The following is a 20,090-nucleotide window of genomic DNA, read 5'->3' on the forward strand; positions in this document are numbered from 1 at the left end:
CTGGTTCTCGGCAGTGTTTTTGTCACAGGTACTTCCTCGTGCCAAGCCTGGTTTCAGCACCGTCAGCTGTTTCCGGGTTGTGTCAAACTCGCTGAGACGCCTATGCTTGCCCCGTCGTGGTGCGGTCGGGTTAGCCAACTCCAGGGTGCCTCCAGTTTAGGAGCTTCCTATGTGGGCTGCGTGAACTGGTAGTCAAGGCTGGTTCTGTAGTGCCAGTAGGCCCAGCTCCCCCTGTAGGACTGTTGGGGTTCGGTAACTGCGGCTGCCTCGCGGCCTAGCTGTTCTCTCCTCTCCTGTGGACCTTCAGGTCCACCACCTGGTTCCAGCACCGTCAGCTGGTTCTCGGCAGTGTCTTTTGCTCTTGTATCTTCTGCTCCCCATCCTGGTTCCAGTACCGTCAGCTTGTTCCGGGCAGAGTTTTTGGCTTAGGTGCCTCCTTCCGGGTATCCAAGTTCCACCAACGTCAGGTGGTCCTTGGTAGTGCTTTCGGGCACGGGTACCTCCTGCTTAGTAACCGGGTTCCAGTAACGTCAGCTGGTCCTCGGTAGTTCCATTGGCTCTTGGACCTTCGGCTACCCATCCGGGTTCCAGTACCGTCAGCTGGTTCTCGGCAGTGTCTTTTGCTCTTGTACCTTCTGCTCCCCATCCTGGTTCCAGTACCGTCAGCTGGTTCCGGGCAGAGCCTTTGGCTTAGGTGCCTCCTTCTGGGTATCCGAGTTCCGCCAACGTCAGGCGGTCCTTGGTAGTGCTTTTTAGCACGGGTACCTCCTGCTTAGTAACCGGGTTCCAGTAACGTCAGCTGGTCCTCGGTAGTTCCATAGGCTCTTGAACCTTCGGGTAGCCATCCGAGTTCCAGTTCCATCAGCTGGTTCTTGGCATTTTCTCAGCCTTCTTGTACCTTCTGCTACATTTCCAAGTTGAAGACCCTAAAGTCGACAACCCAGAAGACCACCCCGATGACGACGACGACGACCCGGAAGACCACCCCGAAGACGACGACGACGACGGCGGAGACGACGACGGCTGAGACGACGACGGCGGAGACGACGACCCTGGAGACGACGACCCTGGAGACGACGACATGGAAGACCGAGAAGCAGAAGAACAAGAGGCTGCAGAACAAAGAGCAGAAGAACATTAAGCATAAGACTTAATATCAGAGCAAAAGATATTATCTCAATTATATGCAGAAGAAGACTAAGCAGTGTATGGGGGTGAGTCCGTTCCTCCTCGTGGTGCCCCTGGATAAAACCTGATGCTGCAGGCCAAACTGAACGCGGACAAATGTAACTTTTGTGACTGGCAGAACGGAAGGTGTAATCTTCCAACTTTTATAGATAACAACTACAGGAATGCCTGTCACAAATGAGAATATGATGAAGAAGTAGAATAGGAAGAATAATTACAGTGGAATAAAAAGAATATGTAGAATAGGAAGAATAATAATAGTTGAATAAAATGAATATGAAGAATGTAATCAAAAAAAAAAAAAAAAAGGTAAAGGATGAAGAAGAAGATGAATAAGGTGAAGAAGAAGTTGATGTCAAAGATGCTGATGATGATGAAGATGAAAGTGTGGGAAAAGAAAAAAAAAAAAGAAAAAAAAGAAGGGGAAGGGCGTGGAATAGTGAAACATCAATATCTGACAAAATAAAAAAAAAAATTTACATAGTCAATATCTTTGTCACTCCGAACGTCTTAAAAAAAAACAAAAAACATGCTATTCTATTTGATTGGGATAAACCTCTATGACTTTAATGTCTCCGCCACCTCCCCAAATACATCCTGCATTATTCTTAGTTGTTTTCCTTCATGTAGAATGAACCTACAAGGCAAGAAAGGGTTTATTTTAATTCCGATATTTTGGTCCCATTGACTTGCATTGGGATCGGGTATCGGTATCGGCGATATCCGATATTTTTTGAATATCGGCCGATCCTATCCGATACCGATACTTTCCGATATCGGAAGGTATCGCTCAACACTACCGATGACGATTACTGGTTGGCCTGCCTCCTGGATCCACGATACAAAGGAAAATTACAAAATATCATGCCACATGAGAACCTTTAGCAAATATTGGCTACCAAACAAGCAACTCCTGTAGACCGTTTAGTTCAGGCATTCCTAGCACACAGTGGCGGTGATGGTTCTCACACGAGCTGTAGGGGCAACATGGCAGAGGTGTTAGAGGTGCACAAAGCCGAAGTGGCGTTGGACAGAGGGGATTTATGACCAGGTTGTGGAGTGATTTCACAATGACCGCAGACACGACAGGTACTGCTGCATCAATTCAAAGTGACAGGAGACAGCATTTGTCTAGTATGGTTACCAACTATTATTCCTCCCTTATCGATGTTCTCCCTCACAGGTCATTCCCCTTTGATTACTGGGCATCTAAAATAGACACCTGGCCTGAATTAGCAAAATATGCATTACAGGAGCTCGCTTGCCCAGCTGCTAGTGTGTTATCAGAAAGAGTCTTCAGTGCTGCTGGTTCAATACTGACTGAAAAAAGGACAAATCTGGCTACCCGAAATGTTGATGAACTAACCTTCATTAAAATGAACCAATCATGGATTTATAATTATTTTGCCACACCTTCCCCTGCTGACACGTAGCTTGCCTGAAAAATGTCTTGCTTTTGGCCTCCTCTTACTGACTGCTCCAATTCCGCCATTTGCAGCTACTGAATGTTCACCATAGGCCATTTTGATACCTCCCTAAATGGGCTGACTCCCCCCACAGGGCCATGGTCACCGCTTGGCGCAAGCACCGTGCAAGTGCCGTTTGCCAGGACAGGTGGGTGCGCCCACTCTTGGTCGACAGCACTGGCACAGGGTCCCTCATAGTACAATAAAGTGTCTCTGATGGTGGTGGTGCACAGCCAACGTCAGACACACCGTCATAATATGAGGGGCCCTGTGCCAGTACCGCTGCCCACGAGAGAGTGTTCCCCCAAGGTCGAACAGTGCTCTACCACTTGCAAAACTTACATTTCCCTGCTCCACCAATGTGTAGTCTGTGCTCTTAAATCCTTCAATGGCACTGCCAATACAAATGAGTTGAAATGATAGATGATAGTAAAAATATACAGGGGCCCTGGCCTCCATTTAGTCCAGTTAATACTTTGCGCCAACTGTTAGGAGTCGAGTTTCCTCTGCTGCACAGGGGGAATCTCGATCCGTGTCTGCTGCGGTCTCCCATTCGGCATCAGCCGCAGTGGGCTCTGCTCAGCGGAGGCGTCGCTCCCAGCGTCTCGCTGGGACTGATTCTGTGCAGAGGGTTACTGCTGCCTTTTCTGGCTCTCCTGTTGTACCCTGCACTGATCTGCGGCGAGCGGGGTTCTCTGGGACTAAGTCCTTATTTGCACACACTGAGCATGCCCAGGGCAAGATCTCCCATTGGAGATCGAGGGTCACATGCTCAGGTACTGCAACACGTCCCATTGGTCCTCCAGGAAGGTCCTGAAAGGGCAAAACTTCGGTAACAGTTTCCTGTGCTGCAACTATATAAGCTGCGCATGACCGCACGGCCATGCGCTAGTATTGTCTTGAAAATATATGTGTGTGTGTAGATGGATGTATGTCGAAGGATGAAAGCTCCTAAGTATCCCTCCCTAGTGTTGTTGTCTGTTTGCGGATGATGGTAGCTATCTAGCGCCCGACTAGCCATCAGCACAAAACACACATAACAGCGTCTAGTTGCTGTGACCGCCTGTACGGCGCCGTGCGCTTTCCTTACCCAAGCCTGGGTGGCTAGCGGCGTCCGTTTGTGCGGCACCGCACGCACACTCGTGCCTTTATATTCTATTTATTAGTTTCCTTACACACCCAGTTGCGGTGTTGTGCCAGCAAGTGTCTAATCGGACTTCATTCCTGAGTAGGGGTTGAGTTCGCTGACTTCTTGCTTGCGCTCTATGTGCGGTACTGCGGTCCTGTGACGCAACAGGATCGCATCCTTCACGCAGGGTGAAGTTAACCCATGTGTGTATATTTAGTACCGCCATATAGTCCGTCTTACTAGCAGCAGGGTCTTTACCTGCACGGTGGACCTCGGACTGCGAACGCACCTAGTTTCATATCATCTATACTTGGTGCGTTCCGCCGGTCCTTAGCACCAACTACCACTGTCTGCAACTCAGTAGAGGAGCCCACCCCTGTACCTAGCTATGCCACCAGTTTATTTAGGAACAATTTCTTGGCAGACATTTAGCCCACTTTAGTATTTTGGCCTACTAACTGTGTCAGCCACTTATTAGAGTTGTCCTCCACTGAACAAAGCTATGCCACCTGTGTACTCATGTTACCAATTTTGAACTGCATTTAGCCTACTTACTTATTTTGGCCTAGTAACTGGTCAGCCTCTCATTTCAGTTGTCCTCCTCCGCTGAACCAAGCTATGCCGCCTGTGTACTCCTCTTACCAATTTTGAACTGCATTTAGCCTACTCTTTTATTTTAGGCCAACTCTGTCTGTCTGAGCCACTTATTACAGTTGTCCTCCTCCGCTGAACCAAGCTATGCCACCTGTGTACTCCTCTTGCCAATTTAGAACTGCATTTAGCCTAATTATTTTTATTTTAGGCCTACTCTGTCTGTCTGAGCCACTTATTACAGTTGTCCTCCTCCGCTGAACAAAGCTATGCCACTTGTGTATTCCTGTTACCAATTTTGAACTGCATTCTGCCTACTTACTTATTTGGTCCTAGTAAGTGTGTGAGCCTCTCATTACAGTTGTCCTCCTCTGCTGAACAAAGCTATGTCGCCTGTGTACTCCTCTTACCAATTTAGAACTGAATTTAGCCTCCTTTTTATAATTTTAGGCCTACTCTTTCTGTCTGAGCCACTCATTACAACTGTCCTCCGCTGAACAAAGCTATGCCGCCTGGCTAGTCCTGTTAGCAGTTTTGAACTGCATTTAGCCTACTTTTTAATTTAGGGCCTCCAAACTGTGTCTGTGAGGTTCTCCATTTTCATTATAAACCTTGACATTTAATGTGATTCTTTATATTGATAAAGTCATTTATTTTGTCAGACATTTTATGCACCATCTTTTCTTTTGGCCATTAAGAGTGAGGTATGCGAAGAATAATAATTGACGTTCTGTTGATTTGAAAGTCCGCAATGAATAATATCTGCAATACGTAGATGATTTTTATAAGATCTAATCACATTACTGGGACAGTATCGAGCAATGGATTTGCCAATATAAAATCTGCACGTCAAATTTGCAGGTAATGCGCAATGTGTGCATTCGGCCTTAGACACTCTCCCCATTAGAATGAGTTCACTGGCGGATTCTCAGGTAACTCGCATATGCTAAGAGCAGTAGACCGTACGTTGCAAATTTTTTAATGAAGCTCTTCAGCAAAACTTATTTTAGCTTAAAATACATGCATTAAAAAATGAAAAATAATGAAAGTACCTATATATTTTAGATATTTAAGTTGTCATTATAAATCAACTTTACTCAATTCAATGTCATTTTATTGACAATTTGTGTGTGTAAGATAAACCTAGCTGAAACCTTTAAGAAAGAATGATAATTCTAAAAACAAAGATATATATATATATATATATATTTGCTTATTATCATCATTATTAATATTATTTAATTAGTATTCTTATTATTATTAGTAGTAGTAGTATTTTTATTTTTTTTCCTTTGTGTTGTCAACAAACAGTTAATCCTATACTGTTAAATCTTTCTCTATTTCAAAATTAGATGAATTTTCCTCTGTGGATTTTGTTCCAAATTTATAATAAAGAAATGACTTCACCCGATCATTAGTGATAATTAGAAACAAAATACAATAATTAGAGAGATCTGGAAAACTCAGCTGCAGACGTCCTGATGGGATTGGTTATTTCTGTAGTGAGTAATTAGCGTCAGTGTTTGTGCAATCACTAAAATAATATTAACATGTTAATATCGAAAATACAATGTAATGGGAAAGTCTCTGATCTGATGAACATATATTTCCCGTTATTACATATCACATCGTATATAAGATTATTTCCATCTATTTCATTCTCTTTAGTGTAATTAAATTTCAGGAAATTTCCACATTTCTTATTTTTAATTTCTCTCCTGTAACTGTTCATTCCACCAGCAGAGAAATGAGGATCAGTAACTGCATAACACACAGAAATCAGAGAATCCATTATCCGGCCCTCGTCGTTTGATTTCTCTGTGTTTCTTCCATTACTGTATAGATAAAGGAACTTCATTTTATTTGAAAATAATTTAATTTCCAATGTCTTTAATTGTAATAAAGCTAAGACAGCAGATAAATGTCCAAATACACAGCAAAGGTGATATTAAAATGACGATGACGTGGTTGATATAAAATTATAATATTGACAATAATCATTTGCAAAAAAATAGGCTAGAAAATTAAAATTAAGAAATTGTAACCTCTTGATGATGATATTATTAGAGAATGACAGATTGACCCACAGAAACAGAATCAAACACTTTGTAATTGGATTCATCAAGATTACAAAAAAATAATGAAAAACTGCTGGTCGCCATTTCACACTGTTGAAGCCTCTGAGATTAGATCAGTAATCGTAGGTGCAGCGCGATGGATTTCGCCATCATACCTTGTAGCTTCCACATCACGTGGTGCAGTACAGCCATACAGGGGGCTATCGTATGTGGTATAAGACAATGAGCCGGTCAAGGGACATCATACTGTGTAATGATAGAAGCTCAGTGCACTCAGGATAGGGACAGATAAAGGCCTAATGTAATTGTCGTGGACTTTTGCAGTCCAGAAGCTAAACTAAATGAAGATCCTCGATCCACTAATATAAAGGAGCCATGGAGTAAAAACTCTCCTTTATATTATAGCTAGAGAGATAAGCGAACCTTTCAAGTTTCGGTTCAGTCCGATTCACCGAATGTTTAGACGTTCGCCAAACATGTTTGCCGAAAGGTTCGGCAAACATTCACAAACTCCATTAGATTCAATGGGAGGCCAAATCAAACATATACACAACACCTTAAGGGGTGACAAAAAGCTTCCCAAACAGCTAAAATTAGGGGTAGACACTATGAAACATGGAATCAATTGACCCACAGTAGAAATTTGCAAATGGCACAGGAGCAGTCAGTCATGTGCCTGCATGAGGTATTGGGGTCAGGCCCATAATTTACAGCTTAGAATTGAAGCTTCAATGAGGATCTTGTGATTAAGGGAGGTGTGAAGGTCTTCTAAGCTTGGAGCCTTGATTCCTCATGCATCACCTCCATTTTTTCCTTATTATTATTCAAGCCACACTCAAATGGGACAAACATAAGTTTCCTTGATCCCCTAGAGGAAGTGGCACTGGTGGCCACGAAACGTGCGTTGGGGACCATCGCCCGACCGCCCCCCCCTACCTCTGTGTAGTGGTAAGTGCTAGCACCCTTTTTCCACCACCATACTTAATGGCATTACTATAGAATCCCACTGCTTTGGGGTGACCTTGGTTGGATAGTGTAGGTGCTTTTTCTTATGCATACCATTACAAGGGTATTTACATCTGGGGGAGTGGGGGGATGGGCGCTTTTCCAGCATTCCTGGGACATTCATCCTGTGCTCTAGTCATTAGATAATGTAATATTTTGATATATGTTTTTGTATTATTTTTGGCAATTAAAGTTTGTTTTATAAATCATTGCTCTGAATTGCTCTCCTTTTGGCATAAGTTTCATACAGTACTATGAAACTGTAAGGGAAGTAACAAAGGTAGGTGACAGAAAGTAAGTGCAGACCTGCCTGACTGGGTGCCTTACTTACACAGGCAACCCATCAGATGGAGACCCAACTTGGAGTCTCCACATTTCCAAAAATAATTGTCACACACCACTAAATTAGCATTAATTTCCACAGAGTAGAAACAGTTCCCGGTTTTGGATGTCTAGAACTGGGTTGAACACTGTGTGCCTCACTGCTGTCTTGGGGAACATCACTTTTAAGATAGTACCGAGGATTTAACAGAGTGACAACCCAATAGTCAGCACTATTTTTAACCCTAAGAATACGGGCATTGTGTTGAAGAAGAAGTGCAGCAAGAAGGTGCACATGTGTCGGCCGCTTCCATAAGGTCCAAGTCATGAGGTGGAGTAGCAAGGTTGTTTCCTTCATTCCCTCCCACCAACCATGAACAACAGAGAGGGGATCATTATCCTCTTCATCTCCTGACTGTTGCGCGCTCATCATCTTATCCTCCTCCATTTGTTCTTTGGCTCCTGCACCATCACTAAAGGTACCGTTACACTAAACGACTTACCAACGATCACGACCAGCGATATGACCTGGCCGTGATCGTTGGTAAGTCGTTGTGTGGTCGCTGGGGAGCTGTCACACAGACAGCTCTCTCCAGTGACCAACGATCAGGGGAACGACTTCGGCATCATTGAAACTGTCTTCAACGATGCCGAAGTCCCCGGATAACCCGGGTAAACATCGGGTTACTAAGTGCAGGGCCGCGCTTAGTAACCCAATATTTACCCTGGTTACCATTGTAAAAGTAAAAAAAAAAAAACAGTACATACTCACATTCCGATGTCTGTCACGTCCCCCGCCGTCAGCTTCCCGCACTGACTGTGTCAGCGCCGACCGTAAAGCAGAGCACAGCGGTGACGTCACCGCTGTGCTCTGCTTTACGGCCGGCGCTGACAGTCAGTACAGGGAAGCTGACGGCGGGGGACGTGACAGACATCGGAATGTGAGTATGTACTGTTTTTTTTTAAATTTTTACAATGGTAACCAGGGTAAATATCGGGTTACTAAGCGTGGCCCTGCGCTTAGTAACCCGATATTTACCCTGGTTACAAGTGAACACATCGCTGGATCGGCGTCACACACGCCGATCCAGCGATGACAGCGGGTGATCAGCGACCAAAAAAAGGTCCTGATCATTCCCCAGCGACCAACGATCTCCCAGCAGGGGCCTGATCGTTGGTCGCTGTCAAACATAACGAGATCGTTAGCGGGATCGTTGCTACGTCACAAAAAGCGTGATGTTGCAACAATATCGTTAACAAAATCGTTATGTGTGAAGGTACCTTTACAGTTTGTCTGGTAACATGAGCCCTTCTCAATCACTGTAAATCACCCTCCCATGGCTCTCACCTGTGCGACGACAGTCTGTAAATTTGACATATTGTTACCCCTTCCACATCCTCCTCTGTTTCCACCTCTACTTCTGGGACCATCACCTCTTACGCAGACTTTTCAAAGTGTGCTCCAGCACGCAAATGACAGGAATAGTGATGCTGTTTGACAACATCATTAGTGATAACCATCTTAGTAGCCATTTCAAAACTGTACAGAAGGGTGCAGAGGTCCTTCATCTGTGTCTACTCTGCATGCATAATTTGCACCAGGTCCAAACTGCGTTGGCCCAGGCTACGAAAATTGACATGCTGTACCAGGGCTTGTCGCTGCAGCCACAGTCACTGCAACATGTGCAGAGTGGAATTCTATCATGTTGGAAAATCATAAATCAAACGATAAACCCATAGGCCTAAAGACCTCTGTAGAGATGCAAGTCAATGACATGGAAGATGTGGAGGTGAGCGCACAGCGACAGAGGTTGTGGGCACTGATTGAGTCCCTAGAGGAGGTGGAGGAGTCAGAAGCAGTGCAGAAACTTTTAAATAAAAAGGTTTGTCCCAAAAGCCTTGGGGATTCAAAAACTTGTGGATCAGCCCCTTGGCCACCTGCCCATATAGCCACCACAGTCATCTAATTCTCAGTCAGTGAGATGTAACCCCCCTGCCCATGTTTGGTCATCCAGGTCTCAGTGGTCAAATGCACCCTAGCAGACATCGATTTGTTCAAGGAATGGGTGATGTTGTCAGTGACATGCTAGTGTACAGTTTTCTTAGAGAAGTAATGGCGACTGCTCAACTGTAACTGGGGGACTGCAACTGCCATCAACTTTCTGAAACCATCTGTATCCATCAGGCAGAAAGACAGCATTTCTGTGTCAACAGATTGGAGATGATGGTCAGTCTCCGCACATAACAACTGAAGAGTGGGCATTGATGTCTGACATAAAGTATGTGAGGTCCTCCAATACTTTGAGAACTCCTAAAAGATGGTGAGTGTCGATGATCCCATAGTCAGTGTAACTATTTCACTTCTGTGCCTACTTAAACAGCTGCTGCACACAGTTAAACTTCAAGTTATGCATGAGGACCAGGTGGATATGAAGGAAAACATGAGACAGGAAGATACTACCCTGCCCAACCTCATCTCTTCTGCTCAACTTGGATTGCATGATAATGAAGAGGTGGAGGCTGAGCAGGTGGATGCTGAGGAGGATGAGGATGAACAGGAGCTGCTGGCTAGCACAACAGACACTTGTATCCTTACAAGCTTCGTCTTGTCTCGCCTACATGGAGGGGTTGAGGAGGTACAGGAGGAGCAGATGGAGAGTCATTGTCATGGTGTGGACAATGAAGTTTTGTCTGTAGTGAGCATGACACATATGGAATTCTTTGTGTGCCTCTGCATTTAATGTGACCTTTGGGATACATTTATCTTGGCCAAAAAAAGAGTACTGGTTGTTCATTCTGCTAGACTACAAGGAGAACTTTGCATCTCTCCTCCTCAGGAGGCAAAGTCTACTAATATGGTGTTATAACAGAAGGCCATTGTGGAAAATATGTGAGAAAAATTCCCATTAACCCCTTCATGACCAGGGGATTTTTCGTTTTTCCGTGTTCGTTTTTCGCTCCCCTCCTTCCCAGAGCCATAACTTTTTTATTTTTCCGTCAATTCGGCCATGTGAGGGCTTATTTTTTGCGGGACGAGTTGTACTTTTGAACGACATCATTGGTTTTAGCATGTCGCGTACTAGAAAACGGGAAAAAAATTCCAAGTGCGGTGAAATTGCAAAAAAAGTGCAATCCCACATTGGTTTTTTGTTTGGCTTTTTTGCTAGGTTCACTAAATGCTAAAAATGACCTGCCATTATGATTCTCCAGGTCATTACGAGTTCATAGACACCAAACATGACTAGGTTATTTTTTATCTAAGTGGTGAAAAAAAATTCCAAACTTTGCTAAAAAAAAAAAAAAAAAAAAAAAAAATTGCGCCATTTTCCGATACTCGTAGCGTCTCCATTTTTCGTGATCTGGGGTCGGTTGAGGGCTTATTTTTTGCGTGCCGAGATGACGTTTTTAATGATAGCATTTCGGTGCAGATACGTTCTTTTGATCGCCCGTTATTGCATTTTAATGCAATGTCGCGGCGACCAAAAAAACGTAATTCTGGCGTTTCGAGTTTTTTTCCCGCTACGCTGTTTAGCGATCAGGTTAATACTTTTTTTTATTTGATAGATCGGGCAATTCTGAGCGCGGCGATACCAAATATGCGTAGATTTGATATTTTTTTTATTGATTTATTTTGATTGGGGCGAAAGGGGGGTGATTTAAACTTTTATGTTTTTTTTATTTTTTTCACATTTTTTTAAACTTTTTTTTTTAACTTTTGCCATGCTTCATTAGCCTCCATGGGAGGCTAGAAGCAGGGACAGCACGATCGGCTCTGCTACATAGCAGCGATCTGCTGATCGCTGCTATGTAGCAGAATTGCACGTGTGCTGTGAGCGCTGACCACAGGGTGGCGCTCACAGCGACGGGCAATCAGTAACCATAGAGGTCTCAAGGACCTCTATGGCTACAATGGAGACGCATCGCCGACCCCCGGACATGTGACGGGGGTCGGCGATGACGTCATTTCCGGCCGCCCGGCCGGAAGCGGTAGTTAAATGCCGCTGTCTGCGTTTGACAGCGGCATTTAACTAGTTAATAGGTGCGGGCAGATCGCGATTCTGCCCGCGCCTATTACGGGCACATGTCAGCTGTTCAAAACAGCTGACATGTCCCGGCTTTGGTGCGGGCTCACCGCGGAGCCCTGCATCAAAGCAGGGGAGCCGGCATCGGACGGTATAGTACGTCCGATGCCGGTAAGGGGTTAAACAATGCTAGTTGCATGGGGCAATCTTTCTTGTCCAACCTAGGAGGAAAAGCCAGGAAGACAAGGACCAGGAAAAGCAAAATCATGGGTACACTGTCAAAGGACTGGTCCAGTTTCGTGACAACCTCCAAGCTTACAGGCCCTGATGACCTGTTATTTTTGATAAGGAGGGAAAACTTTTTAAACATGGTCAAGTAATACCTGGCTGACAAAATCAGTGTACTCTTTAAATCCTCTGTGACGTTCAGATATTGGATCTCAAAACTGACACCTGACATGAGCTGTCCTTCCATGCCTTGGAGGTGTTGTATTGCCCTGCCACTGGCGTCTTGTCTGAGTAAGTTTTTTGCGCCGCTGAGGTAGTCAAAAAAGATAGGTGATTTCACCTGTCAACTGAAAGTGCTGACAGATTTACTGTAAAAAAAATGAACAAAGCTTGGATTTGCCCACAGCTTTTCACACAACTAGATGACAGCAGCACAAAGTGTTTTTAATCTTCAATATTTGAATGAGGTGCACCAGTTGTTGTCTTCAAGGGTCTATGGATGATGGCATGCCTCTTTAAATTTTTCCTGACTTTGCAATCTGAGTGTAGGAGTGCATCAACTGTACTTTCTTAATATTTTAATGAGGCCTTCCAATTGTTGCCTTCAAAGGTGTACCAAACAATCTGCTTGTAATTTTTTTTTGAACTGTGCAGACGTCTTATGGGTGTAAGAGTACCTCTTTGTTCACAATATTTAAATTATGTAGTACAGTTGGTGCCTTCAAGGGTGTATTTTTTGCAGACTTTGCACTTAGTGCATAGCCTTTCTGACTATAGGATACCACAATATGATAATTTTAACAGAATATGTATGAGGCCCTTCTTTTCATTCACATTTTTGGCAGTTCTTCTTATACTACCCCCAGACTACTTTCTAGGGTTTGCTGGTAAAATGCTCAGATTTCCCATTAACTCTCATTACACTCGTTTCTCAAAACGAGCATGCGAGCATTAAGAATTGCTAGGTTTGAATATCGAGCATCTGAGCATTATAGTGCTCGCTCATATCTATACTACATCGATAGGGGGTCATCCATCAAACACAGATCTAGAGAGAGAAATTATGTATTTTCAAAATGTACTGTGAAACCAGATTGACATCGTTAGAATTCCAGTATTTTTCAAAAAGCAGAATAACATTCATAATGCTACAGCAGAAAATAGTAAGTCATCTACATGTCTTCAATATCATCATATGTATTTGTAAAATGGGTTACAGCGTGTTATATAGACAACTTTACTCCCACCAGGCCATATGTACTGTAAAATCACAAGTGAAGAGGAAAAACAAGAAACCATCAGATAGTCACAGATCTGTAGAAAAAAGTGATTATGAAAAGAAAAACATCATGTGTTAGCAAAAAATCAGTAACTATGACAGTATATTCTTTATGATCAAGAAACTAATTACTGTATCTCGATGAATTAAAGGTAGAGCACAAAGTACTTCTCATTTAGGTAAGGAATTCTTAAAGGAAATGGTATCAAAGTCAATTCAACAGGAATGTTTGTCCCTCTGTAGATGTTCAATAATTTTCAATAATTTCTTTGTATTTTTAATAAAACTTGACGTATGAGTAGTTAAAGGTTGTAATAGATGATCTAGCTAGCTACTAAGATGTCTATCAATGTCCTTATCGCTGAAATGATTGGTCTAAAGGCCACACCCCGACTTGCGCAGAATGCAAAAATGCAAAGAAAAAACTCAAAAATTGAGCTTGGTTTCAGTTGGTGTACATGCAGCACATAAACACATGTTCTCAATGGCCTTAAAGCACACAAAACCTTGAGCTGGAAATTACATTTAAAGGCTTCCCCAGACTGGTGTCCATAGGTCAGGACATGGTCTTTTTGTCTGCCCTTATTCACACACTGAGGTCAACTCTGACACATGGTAAGGTTTTTAATACAAGAGAGGATCATCTTGTCATCAGGGTCATCTTGTCGACGGTGGGATGGCTTTTATACTAATTTTGATCAAAAACAGTATTGCTAAGAACCCTGTGTTATTTAAATGCACTTTTGCTTTTTACTTATTTATTTACAGCAGGGTATTAGGCATTGAGATTCCACCACTGCACAGAAGGAATTTCAAGCCATGTCCTCTGCAGTCTCCCATTCTTTCTCAGCCGAAGAGGATCCTGCTCAGCAGAGACATGAGTCCCAGCATCTTGCTCAGGATAATGCTGTGCGTCTAGTTGCTGCTGCTGTTCCAGGTCCGGCTATAGCCATCAGCATTTGTCAGCAGCAAGCAGACGCTCCTGGGACTAAGTCCTGCTTTTGGCCTTCTGATCAGAGGTCACATGCCCAGATCCTCAAGCAGCTCAGATTGGTCCTCTAGCAAGGTCCCGGAAGACTGCGGCTATAAAGGGATCGCACGGCCGTGTGCTAGTATATCCTAAATCGTGTTGTAAGTGCATGCATGTTTGTATCTGGTGCTAGCTCCTAATCATCCCCCTCACTAGTGTTGTGATTGAGTCTGGGTGTTTGGAGCAAAAAACAGCTGTGCATAGCCAGCACTGTACATGATAGCCAGCGTCTGTTAGTGGCGATGCCGCGCGCAGTCTGTGTGCTAAGTATGCTAGTTAGCCTTTGGTTAGTGGCGTTCGCCAGGGCGATGCCGTGCGCATAATGGGTTTAGATAGACTCTTACCCCGCTGTTATGTTAACCAATTCAGTGCCACAATGGACATAGAGGTCAGAGCACATACAGTGATCTGACAAAACCCCAAAATAAAAGAACGAGCTCTGAGACGTGGGAACTCTGCAGACCGCAATCCCTAATCCTCTCCAACAACACTAGAGGCAGCCGTGGAGTGCGCCTAACGCTCCCTATGCAATTCGGCACAGCCTGAGAAACTAGCTAGCCTGAAGATAGAAAATAAGCCTACCTTGCCTCAGAGAAATACCCCAAAGGAAAAGGTAGCCCCCCACATATAATGACTGTGAGTTAAGATGAAAAGACAAACGTAGAGATGAAATAGATTTAGCAACGTGAGGCCCGACTTTCTGAACAGAGCGAGGATAGGAAAGATAACTTTGCGGTCTACACAAAACCCTACAAAACCACACAAAGGGGGCAAAAAGACCCTCCGTACCGAACTAACGGCACGGAGGTACACCCTTTGCGTCCCAGAGCTTCCAGCAAACAAATAGACAAGCTGGACAGAAAAAATAGCAAACAAAATAGCAAGAAGAACTTAGCTATGCAGAGCAGCAGGCCACAGGAACGATCCAGGAAAAAACAAGTCCAATACTGGAACATTGACAGGAGGCCAGGATCAAAGCACTAGGTGGAGTTAAGTAGAGCAGCACCTAACGACCTCACCAAATCACCTGAGGGAGGAAACTCAGAAGCCGCAGTACCACTTTCCTCCACCAACGGAAGCTCACAGAGAGAATCAACCGAAGTACCACTTGTGACCACAGGAGGGAGCTCTGCCACAGAATTCACAACAGTACCCCCCCTTGAGGAGGGGTCACCGAACCCTCACTAGAGCCCCCAGGCCGACCAGGATGAGCCACATGAAAGGCACGAACAAGATCGGGAGCATGGACATCAGAGGCAAAGACCCAGGAATTATCCTCCTGAGCATAACCCTTCCACTTAACCAGATACTGGAGTTTCCGTCTTGAAACACGAGAATCCAAAATCTTCTCCACAATATACTCCAACTCCCCCTCCACCAAAACCGGGGCAGGAGGGTCAACAGATGGAACCACAGGTGCCACGTATCTCCGCAACAATGACCTATGGAATACGTTATGTATGGAAAAAGAATCTGGAAGGGTCAGACGAAAAGACACAGGATTAAGAACCTCAGAAATCCTATACGGACCAATGAAACGAGGTTTAAACTTAGGAGAGGAAACCTTCATAGGAATATGACGAGAAGATAACCAAACCAGATCCCCAACACGAAGTCGGGGACCCACACGGCGTCTGCGATTAGCGAAACGATGAGCCTTCTCCTGGGACAAGGTCAAATTGTCCACTACCTGAGTCCAAATCTGCTGCAACCTGTCCACCACAGTATCCACACCAGGACAGTCCGAAGACTCAACCTGTCCTGAAGAGAAACGAGGATGGAACCCAGAGTTGCAGAAAAATGGCGAAACCAAGGTAGCCGAGCTGGCCCGATTATTAAGGGCGAACTCAGCCAAAGGCAAAAATGACACCCAATCATCCTGATCAGCAGAAACAAAGCATCTCAGATATGTTTCCAAGGTCTGATTGGTTCGTTCGGTCTGGCCATTAGTCTGAGGATGGAAAGCCGAGGAAAAAGACAAGTCAATGCCCATCCTACCACAAAAGGCTCGCCAAAACCTCGAAACAAACTGGGAACCTCTGTCAGAAACGATATTCTCTGGAATGCCATGTAAACGAACCACATGCTGGAAGAACAATGGCACCAAATCAGAGGAGGAAGGCAACTTAGGCAAGGGTACCAAAGGGTCCATCTTAGAAAAGCGATCACAGACCACCCAAATGACTGACATCTTTTGAGAAACGGGAAGATCTGAAATAAAATCCATGGAAATATGCGTCCAGGGCCTCTTCGGGACCGGCAAGGGCAAAAGCAACCCACTGGCATGAGAACAGCAGGGCTTAGCCCGAGCACAAATCCCACAGGACTGCACAAAAGTACGCACATCCCGCGAGAGAGATGGCCACCAAAAGGGTCTAGCCACTAACTCTCTGGTACCAAAGATTCCAGGATGACCAGCCAACACCGAACAATGAACCTCAGAGATAACTTTATTCGTCCACCTATCAGGGACAAACAGTTTCTCCGCTGGACAACGATCAGGTTTATTAGCCTGAAATTTTTGCAGCACCCGCCGCAAATCAGGGGAGATGGCAGACACAATTACTCCTTCCTTGAGGATACCCGCCGGCTCAGACAAACCCGGAGAGTCGGGCACAAAACTCCTAGACAGAGCATCTGCCTTCACATTTTTAGAGCCCGGAAGGTACGAAATCACAAAGTCAAAACGGGCAAAAAACAGCGACCAACGAGCCTGTCTAGGATTCAACCGCTTGGCAGACTCGAGATAAGTCAAGTTCTTATGATCAGTCAATACCACCACGCGATGCTTAGCTCCTTCAAGCCAATGACGCCACTCCTCGAATGCCCACTTCATGGCCAGCAACTCTCGGTTGCCCACATCATAATTTCGCTCGGCAGGCGAAAACTTCCTGGAAAAGAAGGCGCATGGTTTCATCACTGAGCAATCAGAACCTCTCTGCGACAAAACAGCCCCTGCTCCAATCTCAGAAGCATCAACCTCGACCTGGAACGGAAGCGAAACATCAGGTTGACACAACACAGGGGCAGAAGAAAAACGACGCTTCAACTCCTGAAAAGCCTCCACAGCAGCAGAAGACCAATTGACCACATCAGCACCCTTCTTGGTCAAATCGGTCAATGGTTTGGCAATACTAGAAAAATTGCAGATGAAGCGACGATAAAAATTAGCAAAGCCCAGGAACTTTTGCAGACTTTTCAGAGATGTAGGCTGAGTCCAATCATGGATGGCTTGGACCTTAACAGGATCCATCTCGATAGTAGAAGGGGAAAAGATGAACCCCAAAAATGAAACCTTCTGCACACCAAAGAGACACTTTGATCCCTTCACAAACAAAGAATTAGCACGCAGGACCTGAAAAACCGTTCTGACCTGCTTCACATGAGACTCCCAATCATCCGAGAAGATCAAAATGTCATCCAAGTACACAATCAGGAATTTATCCAGATACTCTCGGAAGGTGTCATGCATAAAGGACTGAAACACTGATGGAGCGTTGGCAAGTCCGAATGGCATTACTAGATACTCAAAATGACCCTCGGGCGTATTAAATGCAGTTTTCCATTCATCGCCTCGCTTAATTCGCACAAGATTATACGCACCACGAAGATCTATCTTGGTGAACCAACTAGCCCCCTTAATCCGAGCAAACAAATCAGATAACAACGGCAAGGAGTACTGAAATTTAACCGTGATCTTATTCAGAAGGCGGTAATCTATACAAGGTCCATCCTTCTTGGCTACAAAAAAGAACCCTGCTCCCAATGGCGATGATGACGGGCGAATATGCCCCTTCTCCAGGGACTCCTTCACATAACTGCGCATAGCGGCGTGCTCAGGCACAGATAAATTAAACAGTCGGCCTTTTGGGAATTTACTACCAGGAATCAAATTGATAGCACAATCACAATCCCTATGCGGAGGTAGGGTATCGGACTTGGGCTCATCAAATACATCCCGGTAATCAGACAAGAACTCTGGAACCTCAGAAGGGGTGGATGACGAAATTGACAGAAATGGAACATCACCATGTACCCCCTGACAACCCCAGCTGGACACCGACATGGATTTCCAATCTAATACAGGATTATGGACTTGTAGCTATGGCAACCCCAACACGACCACATCATGCAGATTATGCAACACCAGAAAGCGAATAACCTCCTGATGTGCAGGAGCCATGCACATGGTCAGCTGGGTCCAGTACTGAGGCTTATTCTTGGACAAAGTTAAGTAAAAAGGGCAGCACACTGCAGCACCAAAACATGCAAACTTGAAAACACGAAATTTGAACTGCATTACTGCACTAGAAATATGAAAAATGAGAGCTTTTAGCGCATAAAAATGGCCATATTTATGTGTACCTCGTAGCCACTTTACGGCATCTCTCTTATACGAGGTCCTACGCTTAAATACCTCACCGAGAATAAACGTCTCCATCTGAATGGGTACATGTGAAACCTCTTCTTGGACTCAAATTCTCTCTTTCTGTGGAGGGGTATTGGACCTACTATAATTAAAACACCTGTGGCTAGGAGGCGGGGAGTGCACGATCAGAAGGCTAAAGAATACATTTCAAAAACCTGACCTGCACATCCAAACATAGACTGAGTGTGAACAGGTGCTGAACCCAGAGTCGCCAACTCGTATATAGTTAAGTAAAAAGGGCAGCACACTGCAGCGCCAAAACATGCAAACTTGAAAACACGAAATTTGAACTGCATTACTGCACTAGAAATATGAAAAATGAGAGCTTTTAGCGCATAAAAATGGCCATATTTATGTGTACCTCGTAGCCACTTTACGGCATCTCTCTTATACGAGGTCCTACGCTTACCTACCTCACCGAGAATAAACGTCTCCATCTGAATGGGTACATGTGAAACCTCTTCTTGGACTCAAATTCTCTCTTTCTGTGGAGGGGTATTGGACCTACTATAATTAAAACACCTGTGGCTAGGAGGCGGGGAGTGCACGATCAGAAGGCTAAAGAATACATTTCAAAAATCAGAAGGCTAAAGAATACATTTCAAAAAATTTTTGAAATGTATTCTTTAGCCTTCTGATCGTGCACTCCCCGCCTCCTAGCCACAGGTGTTTTAATTATAGTAGGTCCAATACCCCTCCACAGAAAGAGAGAATTTGAGTCCAAGAAGAGGTTTCACATGTACCCATTCAGATGGAGACGTTTATTCTCGGTGAGGTAGGTAAGCGTAGGACCTCGTATAAGAGAGATGCCGTAAAGTGGCTACGAGGTACACATAAATATGGCCATTTTTATGCGCTAAAAGCTCTCATTTTTCATATTTCTAGTGCAGTAATGCAGTTCAAATTTCGTGTTTTCAAGTTTGCATGTTTTGGCGCTGCAGTGTGCTGCCCTTTTTACTTAACTATATACGAGTTGGCGACTCTGGGTTCAGCACCTGTTCACACTCAGTCTATGTTTGGATGTGCAGGTCAGGTTTATTCTTGGACAAAGGCATAGCATCAATTCCTCTCAATGGAATAGGACACTGCAAGGGCTCCAAGAAAAACCCACAACGCTTAGCATACTCCAAGTCCATCATATTCAGGGCAGCGCCTGAATCCACAAATGCCATGACAGAATACGATGACAAAGAGCAGATCAAGGTAACAGACAGAAGAAATTTTGACTGTACCGTACCAATGGTGGCAGACCTAGCAAACCGCTTAGTGCGTTTAGGACAATCAGAGATAGCATGAGTGGAATCACCACAGTAGAAACACAGCC

The 20,090-nt window shown here is 44.5% G+C and overlaps 1 protein-coding gene across 1 annotated transcript in view; it reads right to left on the reverse strand.

Moving 5' to 3' along the window:
- Positions 1–9,209, reverse strand: part of LOC138674776 (olfactory receptor 2D2-like) — a 53,773-nt gene extending 44,564 nt beyond the window's left edge. Inside the window, exons 1-2 of the mRNA XM_069762593.1 lie at positions 9,127–9,209; positions 2,997–3,048 (exon numbers count right to left, since the gene is read on the reverse strand). Coding sequence (XP_069618694.1) covers positions 2,997–3,048; positions 9,127–9,209 — 135 coding nt within the window. The remainder of the gene's footprint in view (positions 1–2,996; positions 3,049–9,126) is intronic.
- Between the last annotated feature and the right edge of the window lie 10,881 nt (positions 9,210–20,090).

The sequence above is a fragment of the Ranitomeya imitator genome, chromosome 4, assembly GCF_032444005.1.
Source record: "Ranitomeya imitator isolate aRanImi1 chromosome 4, aRanImi1.pri, whole genome shotgun sequence".
In the NCBI taxonomy this organism is placed as follows: Eukaryota; Metazoa; Chordata; class Amphibia; order Anura; family Dendrobatidae; genus Ranitomeya; species Ranitomeya imitator.